Raw genomic sequence first — 12,376 nt, forward strand, 5'->3', positions numbered from 1 at the left:
TACTATGTGCAAAGCACTGTTCTAAGCGCTGAGGGGATACAAGGTGATCAGGTTGTCCCACGTGGGGCTCTCTGATTCCCCTGTGTCTATCCCAGCGCTTAGAACAGTGGTCTGCACATAGTAAGTGCTTAGCAAATACCAACATTATTATTATTATTACTACTACTAATGATGGTATTTCTTAGGCGCTTACTATGTGCAAAGCACTGTTCTAAGCGCTGGGGGGATACAAGGTGAGCAGGTCATCCCACGTGGGGCTCTCAGTCTTAATCCCCATTTTGCAGATGAGAGAACTTGAGGCCCAGAGAAGTGAAGTGACTGGCCCAAGGCCACCCAGCAGACAAGTGGCGGAGTCGGAATGAGATCCCCTGACCTTCCTTCCGACTCCCAGGCCCGGGTTCTCTCCACTAAGTCATGCTGCTGAGAAGCAGCGTGGCTCAGTGGAAGGAGCTCGGGCTTGGGAGTCAGGGGTCGTGGGTTCTAATCCCGGCTCTGCCACTTGTCAGCTGTGTGACTTTGGGCAAGTCACTTAACTTCTCTGTGCCTCAGTTCCCTCATCTGTAAAATGGGGATGAAGACTGTGAGCCCCACGTGGGACAACCTGATGACCTTGTATCCCCCTCCAGCGCTTAGAACAATGCTCGGCACATAGTAAGCGCTCAACAAATACCATTATTATTATTATTATTCTCTCTTGGTGGGGAGGGGACAATCAATCCCATTGATTGATTGTTGCGGGGCGGGTCTCGGAAGATGATCCCGCCCTCAATCGTCTAATCTAGGCTTGGGGCGCGGAGGGACCCGGGGTGGGGGGGGGTCGTTATGCAAATTTATGGAAATGAGCCACTGCCACCAACACCCTTGGGTAAGCTTTTCCCTCCTACGGCGCCGGTCTCGGCTCTCTGATGCCCGACGATGCCTGGCCCCCCGATCCCAGCGGCTTCCCAAGTGGTCGGCTTTCCCCTTCGGCTAAGCGTCTGCCCCCGCCCCCATCGGACCGCGGGCGTCATGGCAACGGACGACGGGGCGGTCCCCGGCGCTCAAGCCCCGCCCCCGCGTCTCTCCTATTGGCTGCCCTGGCTGTCGGCCGCCTCCCCGGCCCTCTCGATTGGCTGCCACGGTGAGTCGGGCCGGTGGCCGCCGCCTCCGCCGCTGCGGGGCGCTGTGAGTCCGGACGGGCGCGGGGCCGGCGAGGCGCCGGGTGGTCGGACCTTCGCCATGAGCAACGGCGAGGTCCGCTATCTGCCCCTTCTGCCCCGCGTCCTCTCTCTGCCTTCCTCGGGACCCCCGGCTCCTCACCCCTCCCGGACCCCCACTCTGGAGGTTCTCCGGGCCCGACCCAGGCCCATCCCTTCTGGAGGGAGAGGCCGGCAGCCACTCTCTGCGGCCCGCTCGGCCCGCCCTTTGCTCCATTTTAACCCATTTAAGGAAAAATTGTCATTTCCCGCCCCCCGGCTTGGGCCCGGCTCTTCAGCTGCCGTGTAGGTGCGGGGGGCTGGGTTAGCTCGGGGCCCCCCCACTTGGGAGGAGGAGCAGGCGGAGCTCCATGGGCCCGGTTTCCCATCCCCTTGGGCCCAGGGCCAGCGTTCCTAGGCCCTCTTCCTCCTCCCTTCCTTCCCTCCCTCCTTCCCTATACCCTGGCCTGGCCCCGGGATCCCGCCCTCCTTCGCTCCAACACGTAGCCCGCGATGCCGAGTCGGGTGAGACCCCCGCACCATTTCCGCTTGCTTTTCCAGCCCGCCCTGTCCGCCGGTGGCTGCTCAGAGCCTTCAGAGGATGCGGCTGGCCTGCCGGGATCTTCGGAGAGCGAGGAGGAGGTGGAGGTGGAGGACCCCGTGGAGGACCGCTCTGAGGCTGAGGAAGGGTCAGACACCGACCTGGACCTCGAAGGTATTGTGCGGGCGGCTGGGGGGATTCTCACAGTCACCTGGGACCACCTAAAGCTTTTGAGCATTTCCCCTCCCCAAAACAAGTAACTCTTGAGGTTCTTCTGCAGTCGAGCCGTCTTTGACCCCATGTTCCTTCCCTTGTTGATAATTGCCTCTTCCAGGGGCTTTCCCCTTCCCCCACACCCACACATTCTTTCTTTTGTAGCCACATCAGCCCCACAGTTCCCGTGGCGCTCAACTGATTCCTTTTATCCCTTGCCTTTTCGCTTGCTCTTGCTGTGAGACCTCGTGTCTCTGCCCTTCCTCGTGCTGCCGTTCTCTGTACCGTCTCCTGGCTTGTTGGTCCCCCTCGGGAAAGTGTTTGCTCATCCGGGCCAGGGAACCTCATCTTCTTCCGTTGTTTGCTCCTAAGGGCCCACATGATAGATGCATAGCACAGTGCTGTGCAGCTGGCAGGTGCCCAGTACAACACCCTGCACATGGCAAGCACCCAGTGGAGTGCTCTGTATGCATGGCTCTAGCAATATGACACCACAACCTGTCCACAGCAGTGCCCGATGGCCAGTAACTGACATCTTCCCCTTTTCTCCTTCCCCAACTGGAGTGTGCCAACCCCTCAAGGGCTGGATGTGGGGTCATCGCTTGTTTCTTTCTGTCGTGCTCCTCTGTCGCCCGTGTAGAGGCCGAGGGAGCACCCGACACTACGCAGGCAGCCCGGTACCTGGCAGCCTGCCGGGGCTACGGCGCAGTGCCCGTGTCCGCCTTTTTCCGCCACATGACTGACTCGGAACTCTCGCTGCCGCATCACGGGCTGGGGCCCCAGGTAAGGGCTGGGAGTGGGGCGCCTCGGCTGGGTCACCTCAGAGCCTGGGGTGCGCTGGGGACCCTCTGACCGCTGGCCGCTCCGGCAGGACCCCTGACAGCCGAGTCTCCAGCAAGCCACGGTCAGGTGAAACTGCTTCCTCTGAGTGTGTTCTGCAGCCCTTTAGTTGTGGGCTTTTCCCCGCTGGCCAGCACAGGCCGGAATAAGCCCACGGTCCAGCTCTGGCCCCTGGCCACTGGTGACCCCGAGCCCTCCAGGGAGCAGAGGCCCTGGGGGATTCTGCTGCAGGGAAGTGCCCTGAGGTTTGCTGGGCTCTGAGAGCGGTTCCTCATCTGTGGGAAAACTGCGGGATGTTCTTCATCAGTGGGAATGCCTCTCCTTCCCTCCCAGGGCAGGGGTGCGGGACTCCAGCAGCACTGGAACGGGGGAAGCAGGTCGAGGGGCCGGAGGTGGAGTGGCCGGTGAGGGAGAGCTGAAGGGGGAGGGAATGTGTCTGGTTATTGTTGTATCGTATTCTCTCAAGCGCTTAAGTACAGTGCTTTGCACAAATAAGCGCTCAATAAATATGATTGAATGAATATTCACTCAAGAATGAAAAGGGGAGGTTCAGGCAGGGGCCAGCTGTAACCGGCCCCCATCACCCCCGGCACCAGGACGCACGAGCGCTGGCAGACACCTTGATGACCAACACCTGCATCGTCAAGCTCAACCTGCGAGACAACGTGCTGAGCGCCCCCGGGGCCGAGGCCATCGCTGGGATGCTGAAGGAAAACTGCTTCCTCTCCGGTGGGGAGCCGTGGGGGCGGGACCTCGGAGGGCTGGGACTGGGGGACCCAGGGCCCGGCACTGGCTTTGGGGTCTGAGGCTGTTCCCATCCTGGCTCCAGGTCGGGGTTAGTGGGATGGGATTCTCCAGCCTCCCCCACCATTGCCCACGCATCTCCCCGCTCCCCGAAAACTTCCAGTAGTTGGCCATTATCTTCTTAGTGGATAGAGGAAAGGCCCGGGAGTCAGCCTGCCACGCTTCTCCTACAACCCAGCCTGAACACTTCATTCCTCTAATGCTAATCTTCTCACTCTGCCTTGATCTTGTCTATCTTGCCACTGGCCTCTTGCCCTCATCCTACCTCTATCCTGGATTGCTCTCCCTCCTCATATCAGACAGATAATTGCTCTCCCCTACTTCAAAGCCTTATTGAAGGCACATCTCCTCCAAGAAGCATTCCCTGACTAAGCCCTCCTCTTTTCTTCTCCCAAGCCCTTCTGTGTCACCCTGACTTGCTCCCTTCATTCATCCTCCCTCCCATCCCCACAGCACATATGTATATTTGTATGTGTAGATATATATATATACACAGATATACACATATATAAAATTTATGTATATTACTGTCTGTCTTCCTCTCTAGACTGTGAGTTTGTTGTGGGCAAGGAATGTGTCTTTTTGTTGTTATATTGTACTCTCTCAAACACTTAATACAGTGCTTTGCACACAGTCCGCTCAACAAATACGACTGGTGGAATGAGTGCTTTCTAATCCCGGCTCCGCCATTAATTTTAACTTCTCTGTGCCTCAGTTTTCTCATCTGTAAAATGAGGATAAGAGTGTGAGCTCCTTGTGGGACAGGGACTAGTTCCAACCTGATTAACTTGATCTACCCCATTGCTTAGAACAGTGCTTGGCATATAGTAAGTGCTTAACAAGTACCATTATTATTATTATTATTATCATTTTTAGAAACTCCTCACTTTAAGGCAGTCAGTTGACTTTCCCCACTCCTAACTATCCTTGCTCCCCCTCACTACAACCCGGGATGTGCACTTCACTCATCTTTCGCCAACCTACTCATTGTGCCTCGCTCTCATCTCTCTCTCCATCGGCCCCTTGCTCACATCCTCCCTCCCTCTCCCTTCCTATCTGACAGGCAGCTGCTCTCCCTACCTTCAAAGCCCTACTCAAATCACATCTCCTCCAGGAGGCCTTCCCTGAGTCATTGCTCATCTCCAAGGTTACAGCCCCCCCCCCCCCCCACCATTGCAGCACATCTGACCTTCCCCTGGCACTAGTCTGTTCACAACCATCTGTGGCATTTTTATAGAGACTTAAGCCCTTATCCACACATATCTGCTTCTCTTTCTTCCTCCTATGCATAATTTATTTTAGTGTCTGTCTTCCCTGCTAGACTGTAAGCCCCTTGAAGACCGAGATGGACTCTATTAGCTCTACTGTGCTCTTGACACAATAGGTGCAAGGTAAATGCTCCTGATGAGTTAGTATTTATTATGTTCTTCCTGTGCAGAGCACTGTTTTAGGCATTTGGGAGAATGTCCTAGAAGCAATAGCCTCACATTCCCTGTCCTCAAGGTAATGAAATGATATCACTTTGTTATCACTCAAGGCAATCAAATGATAGTCACTTTAAACTCTGCAGATTGAGGCCCCTCTATTTGCTTGCCTGTCTTTCATTTATTTATTCATTCACTCAGTCGTATTTATTAAATGCTTTCTGTGTACGGAGCATTGTACTAAGTGCTTGGGAAAGTATAATACAACAATAAACAGACACATTCCCTGCCCACAACGAGCTTACAGTTTAGACTGGTGGAGACCAACATTAATATAGATAAATATATTACAGATATATACAAAAGTGCTGTGGGGCTGGAAGTGGGGATAAACAAAGGGGGAATGTCAGGGTGACGCAGAAGGGAGTGGGAGAAGAAGAAAGGCGGGCTTAGTCAGGGAAGACCTCTTGGAGGAGATGTGCCCTCAATAAGACTATGAAGTGGGGGAGAGTAATTGTCTGTCGAACGCCTGGGTCAGCCCCCCCTCCTCACAGGCCCCCTCCCCGCCGCCGCCTTCAGAGGGTTGGACTTGGAGGTCTCCCCAGTCCTTCTTAGTGTGCTGTGCCCTAGGCAGATGTGGATTTATCAGAGAACAAGCTGGGCGATGGCGGGATCCAGACGCTGTGTGCCGCGTTGCTTGACAACTCCACCCTGCTCAGACTCGGCCTCTCCGGAAACCACTTGGGCGCCCGGGCCGCGGGTCACCTTGCCGACAGCCTCCTGGTCAACCACAAGGTGGAGTCGCTGGACCTGAGCCACAACCAGCTGGATGACCGGGCGGGTACATAACTCCTCTCCATCCCCCGCTTCCACCCCCGGCCGGGCAAATCTGAGCTGAGCTGACGCCCAGGCCGGAGTGACCGGCTTTGGGTTTCCTGGGAGAAGCGGTCGGCTAGTTATTGAGCACCCCCTGGGAGCAATGCCTTGTATGACTTCCACTCGCTCTTGGCAAGTGGAAACCAGACCTGGGACCTGGGGGTGGGGGCTGGGTAGGGGGTGAGGGTCCAGGAGGGTCCCTTGGGAGAAGCGACATGGCCTAGTGGAGAGAACCCGGGCCTGAGAATCGGAAGGACCTGGGTTCTAATCCTGGCTCTGCTGCTGGTCTGCTGTGTGACCTTAATCAAGTCACTTAACTTCTCTGTGCCTCAGTTCCCTCATCTGTAAGATGAGGATTAAGACTGAGCCCCATGTGGGACAGGGACTGTAGCCAACCTGATTTACCTGTATCTACCCCAGCGCTTAGAACAGTACTTGACGCGTAATAAGTGCTTAACCAATACCGTTGTCGTTATTATCATCAATGATAACTGCTGGCCTCTCTGGTCCCGGCTGGCCGTCTGGCTGATAACCACGACCCCTGTCCCCAAGGAGAGTTCCTTGGCCGGGCTCTGGCCGAAAACACGGGCGTGAAGGAGCTGTCCCTTGGCTGGAACCACATCCACAGCCCTGGGGCCGTGGCCTTGGCCCGAGGCCTGGAGGTAGACCTGGCGGACGGGAAGGGGTGCTCACGCCTGCCCCCCCCAAAACACCCTGCTGTGTGGCTCCCCTGCACCGAGCCCCGTGGGGAGCAGGTACCATGGGGACCCATGCCCCCAAAGCCCAAGTCACGTGGAAGGAGGGGGTGGGGTCGGGCCACCTGTAGTTCTCCCTGGGTGGGCGGGACGGACAGGTCCCTGGGGCTCCCACCCCCGGCCCCACCACCCGGCCCCGCAGGCCAACATCTTCCTGAAGGTCCTGGATGTCTCATACAACGGGTTTGGGGATCCGGGGGCCGCGGCCCTGGGTGAGGCTCTGCGAGGAAACAATGTGCTGGAGGAGCTGGACGTCAGGTGAGGGCCCGGCGCGCCCCACGCCTGGCACTGCTCCCGGGCCCATTCGGCGCTCACTGTGGGCTAAGCCCCGTGATAGGTCCTAGGGATGGTTCAGGACAACCAGAACCAGCCTAAATGAGGTGTTCATGGTCTGAGACGGAGGGAAAGCTGTGATCTCATCCCCAGAAGAGGAAGCTGAGGCCCAGAGAGGTTAAGCGACTGGGCCTCGATGACACGGCAGTTGGGTCGATATGGCTCTTGCCGGGCCCTAAACACCGTGCTGAGCACTTGGAGGGTACTGTGGTAGCAGGACACATTTCCCCTCAACTCATGGAGCTTACACTGCAGGAGGACTAGAATTGTTGGTGGATAGTGTTGAAGCAGAAGTAGAGTGAGGATGTAGCAGGAAATAGTATAAGTATGTCAGGATGGAGGCTCCTTATAAATAACGGGACAGACTAATATACATCCTGAAGTCCTATTGGCAGCTGGGGACACAAGGGGTGGCTGGGACTAGGTGTTGGCAGTTAATCATGGGGTGAGGAGAGCGGTGGTCTGGTGAATCGGGGTAGGGTTGGTTCCAGGCTGGGGAAATGCTGGGGACAGAAGGGGTTTGGCATGTAGAAAACCCCTTATGAGGAGTGCCTGGATGGTGGGGTTACCCCGCTGCCAGGAGACAGGATCCTGCCCTGTCCCGGGTCTGCAGCCTGGACTGGATGGGGTGGGCCCATCTGCCCGCCTGGGTGGTCTCAGGAGGCTTGGGGCAGGAGGGGCGAGGAAGCCGGGGCGGCTACTTCAGCCAGCTGGGAGATCATCCCCAACTCGCCCATTTGGTTTGTAGCAACAACCGCATCTCCCCGTCTGGAGCCTTGCGCTTGGCCTCAGGCCTCCGAGAAAACCGAACCCTCAGGACCCTGGTGGTGAGTGAGGGCTGCTGGAGGCTCGTGGCATGGTGGGGAGGGGGGGCGCTGGGGGGGAGGGAGGGGCATCGTGAGGATGGGGACTTCTGGGAGCTCAGCCTCCGTAGTCCGCAAAAAGCCAGAGGCCCCACCCCAAGTTGAGGTTTCCCATGCCGCACCCAGCCCGGCGCAGCAAGGATACCCAGCCCCAGCCCTGTCCACTGGCCAGGATCCATGGGGTCTCTGGATGAAGGGGTCGAGGGCAGCTGTGGTTTGCTGGGACAGAGTCACAGGCCAGTGGAGAGGTGGGGAGGGGGCCTTCTAGAGGTAATTCCAGAACATCTGGGTCCTCAGCCACGCCTGGGTCAGCAAGGAGTGCCAGGCTGTCCTTCCCTCTGCCCCGGAGGGGGACGGTGGGTCCAGAACCCTCTGGGTGGTCGAGTGGGCTCCCTCCCAGCACCCCCCAACCTGACATTCTTGCTTCCGATGGCTCCCAGATGGCTAGAAATCCCATGCGGAGCGAGGGCTGCGTCGGTGTCCTCAAGTCTGTCCAGGCCAATGCACGGTCATCCCTGGAAATGCTGGACTTCACGGTCAGTGCTGGGGGGCAGGGTGGACCCCGAGTCGGTTCCCACAGGTGGCACTGACGTCTGCCGCGGGCACACCCTCAGAGCTCGGTCGTGGCAGTTTGGCTGCACCCACTTAGCCACTGCATCGGAGGAAGGTGTCGCGGTAGGAGGAGGGGGACACCATTCAGAGAGAGGTCTGGGCACCTTTGGGTCCCCAGCCTCACTGGCACAGTGCCATCCGGGTGAGGACTTGTGGCAAGATGGACCAGGTTGTGGCTGCTGCTGACAGGGCAGCCTCTCTTCGCTAGTACCTGGATGGCACCGGGTGGCGTATCCCCAAGTTAGACATGTCGAGGCAGAGTTCATGCCCATTTTGGGCTGGGCTGGTGGGCAGGGGGAGAAGGACAGTGGGGAGGGAGAGGCAGGAGTACAAGGAAGGCAAAAGGTGGGTGACGGGCTGTGGTGGGCCCTGGACTTTCCCCACACCCTTCAACGTGGGGAGATGGGGCCCAGCCGGCCCCCTGGGGTCCAGCCACCACAGTCACCTGGCCACTCCCAGGCCTGGCCGTGAGGGGATTTGGGCTCCCCGGCTTTTCCTTGTAGGACATCAGCGTGAACAAGGACTTTCGGGAGCTCTCTGAAGCAGTCCGAGGGCTTTTCCCCAGACTCCACATCGTCCACGGAGGGTTCCCGGCGCCCTTCAGGAGAGACCGACCTAAGGTGAGCAGTGACAGAATCACCTCTTTTGGTCCTTGCCGTCTTCCAGACTGCCTGGACTGAAGCAGAGGAACTCTGAATAATAATAATGGTATTTGTTCAGCGCTTACTGTGTGCCAAGCACTGCTGTAAGCACTATGGTAGATACAAGATAAGCAGGTTGTCTCACATGAGGCCTACAGTCTTAATGCCCATTTTTACAGATGAGGTAACTGAGGTACAATGCTGAGGCACAGCAGACAAGTGGCGGAGCCGAGATTAGAACCCACGACCTCTGACTCCCAAGCCCGGGCTCTTTCTACTACGTCATGCTGCTTCTTTAAAAAAAATGAGCTCTGAGACAAGGATGGGTTGGTCCCACGAGCCCACTCTGACTGGGAAAGAAGGCCCAGCCTCACCCTCAGAGCGGGCCCCACCCTAACCAGAGGGTCGGGGAGCAGATGCGAGGAACAGAGAAGCAGTGTGGTTTAGTGGATTGAGCACGGGCTTGGGAGTCAGAAGGACCTGGGTCTAATCCTGGCTCTGCCACTGAACTTTTGTGTAACCTTGGCAAGTGACTTGATTTCTCCGGGCCTCAGTTTCCTACTCTGGGACAAGGAGTGTGACCAACCTGATTAACATATCTACCCCAGCGCTTAGAACAGTGGTTGGCACATAGTTAGGACCTAAAAAGTACCATAATAATTATTATTATTACCACCTACAACCTCAGATGTTAGAAAAGCTTAAAGCTTATCTGTTATCCAGCAGTGAGGCACTGTAACCACAGGCCCGGGGATTGGAAGGAATGGGCAGAGGTGGGCATAGGAGGCACTGGAGACCAGGGGTTAGGCCAGAAGTGGTGACTTGGGCACTGTTGAGCCGTCTCCACCCACCACCTCTTTGCCTTCCCCCTCCCCTCGCCCACCTTGCCGATCGATCATCCCTGCAGACCACCCTGCCCTCAGTAGGGGCCCACTGCCCTCAGGCCTTTTGGGTTGGGACTACCCACAGACTCTGAGAGCCCTCTGGGCCCAACCCAGCTCAGCCCAGTGCACTAAAGCAGTATGTGCCAATAATAATAATATTATTCTTATGGTACTTTTTAAGCACTTACTATGTGCCAAGCACTGTTCTAAGCTCTGGGGTCGATCCAAGTTTATAGTAATAATAATAATAAAGGTGTTTGTTAAGCACTTATGATGTGCCAAGCACTATTCTAAGCACTGGGGTAGATACAGGGTGATGAGGTTGTCTTACGTGGGGCTCACATTCTTAATCCCCATTTTACAGAAGAGGGAACTGAGGCACAGAGAAGTGAAGTGACTTGCCCACAGTCACACGGCTGACAGTCGCCTGAGCTGGGATTTGAACGCATGACCTCTGACTCTCAAGCCTGTGCTTTTTCCAACAAGCCACACTGCTTCTTGCGGGTGGACCCCGTTCCTGTCCCACATGGGGCTCACATCCTTAATCCCCATTTTACAGATGAAGTAACTGAGGCACAGAGAGGTTAAGTAACTTGCCCAAGGTCACACAGCAGACATGGCAGAGCTGGGATTAGAACCCAGGCCCTTCTGACTCCCAGGCCCGTGCTGTATTCCACCAAGGCACAGTGCTTCTCCTTCTTCTCTAATAAAACACAAGCCAGAGAAGGCACGTGGCTTAAGGGAAACAGCACAGGCCTAGGAACCAAGGGAACTGGGTTCTAATCCAAATTCTGCTACTTGCATCCTGTGTAACTTTGGGCAAACCACTTCACTTCTCTGTGCCTCAGTTTCTTCACCTGTAAAATGGGGATCCATACATGTTCTCCCTCCCCCTTACCCTGTTAGCTCCATGTGGGTCAGAGGTTGTGTCCCACCCGTTCATCCTATATCTACCCCAGTGATTGTTTCAGTGCTTGGCACACAGTAATCACATAACTACCACAATGATGATTATTTCTGAGCTTGGCAGGTGCTCAGTGAGCTTGGCATGTGTTCAGTAAATACTCAAGGGCAGGTGAATGAATGATTGAACCAACGAGGGAGACACCTTCCGTACTCTTTGGTCCCGTTCACCCGGTCCACCCGGTCCCCCAAGTCTCCCCATTCTGCTTGGTCCACCCAGTTTGCCCGGTGCCCCCAGCCCCCTTAATCTGCCTGGTCCACCTCGTCCTCCCGATCCACCCAGTCCTCCCTGTCCACCTTTCCCTAGATCCCCGATGAAGCAGCAGCATGAGGCCGTGGCCTGGCACCTCTGCAGACTCGAATGCTTGCCTCTCCAACTCCATGGCTCCAGTGGCCCAAGATACCCAGTCTTCCGGCTTCTGGGTGTATGCCATCAGCCTAGTGTGGAGTTGGGAGGGGGTCCCCAACCCTGGGACCAAGAGAGAGCTGCTCCTTGCACTCCACCATCAGATTGTTTCAAAGACCTGCTGCCCTCCCCCCTGTAACTTTCCATGGGGGTAAATTGGGGACGGAGTGAGAAGGTGCCTTTGTGCCCCACTCCCCCTCACTCCTCGTCCCTGGTACGGCCTGCAGATAGACAGACCCCCACACTCACACCCTGCTGCCTCTTCCACCCTTCCTCTGCTCAGCCCTGATGGTGGCACAGGGCAGGAAACTGGAGAAGATGGAGTTTCTCATCCAATAAAGAGGTAATCGCTTTCAGCTCCGTCCCATGAGCCTGTCTGTCTTTACATTCCGGCAAGAAGGAGGTCAGTGGTAACCTTGAAGAGCAGTTTTAGTGGTTGGGGGGTGGGGGTGTGTGTGGTTGGGGGCCGGGGGTGTGTGTGGGTAGGACCTGTCCGAGGTGCGAGAGAAGGGAGTGGGGACAATGGCTGGACAAAGAGCGAGTCCAGAGAAGGTTGTTATGAGGACCAGGGAGAAGCGAATATGTTTAAAGGCAGAGGTGACAGAGCCATCATGGAGCGAGTGGTTGAAGAGGGCACAGCCAGAGAGAAAGGAGGAGAAGGCACAGCCAAAGAGGGTGGAGGAGAGGGCATGCTTGCTTTTGCATCTGTTGTTTTCCATTCCATAATTTAAGCACTTTGCCACGTATCCATCTTTCTGTCCTCCTTACCCCCTCCTCCTCATGTGTTGCAGGCTAATAGGTGAAGTATGGCCGGCCCAGCCAGGACCTACCAAATTGGACTTTGTGCCCACTGCCCCCTCTCCCATCCCCCACCAGTTCTGGGTACTTTGTCATTTTTGTTGTTCCAGGTAGGACCCCTTTTATCCCTGCTACCCTTGGGGTTTTAATCCTGGCTCCACACTTTCCTGTCTGTCGCCTTGGGCTGGTCACTTAACGTCTGTGTGCCTCAGTGTCCTCACCTGTAAAATGGGGATTCCTTCCCCGTT

General features: G+C 56.4%; 1 protein-coding gene across 1 annotated transcript; it reads left to right on the forward strand.

Moving 5' to 3' along the window:
• The first annotated feature begins 1,163 nt into the window (after positions 1-1,163).
• Positions 1,164-11,693, forward strand: LRRC74B (leucine rich repeat containing 74B). Its single transcript, XM_039915067.1, has 11 exons — positions 1,164-1,233; positions 1,737-1,890; positions 2,570-2,712; positions 3,366-3,498; positions 5,632-5,838; positions 6,426-6,535; positions 6,771-6,886; positions 7,710-7,788; positions 8,265-8,360; positions 8,940-9,056; positions 11,232-11,693. Exons 1-11 carry the CDS (start codon positions 1,219-1,221, stop codon positions 11,253-11,255), a joined length of 1,194 nt encoding a protein of 397 aa, XP_039771001.1. The 5' UTR covers positions 1,164-1,218; the 3' UTR covers positions 11,256-11,693.
• The last annotated feature ends 683 nt before the right edge of the window (positions 11,694-12,376 follow it).

This window comes from Ornithorhynchus anatinus, chromosome 21 (assembly GCF_004115215.2).
Source record: "Ornithorhynchus anatinus isolate Pmale09 chromosome 21, mOrnAna1.pri.v4, whole genome shotgun sequence".
Classification (NCBI taxonomy): Eukaryota; Metazoa; Chordata; class Mammalia; order Monotremata; family Ornithorhynchidae; genus Ornithorhynchus; species Ornithorhynchus anatinus.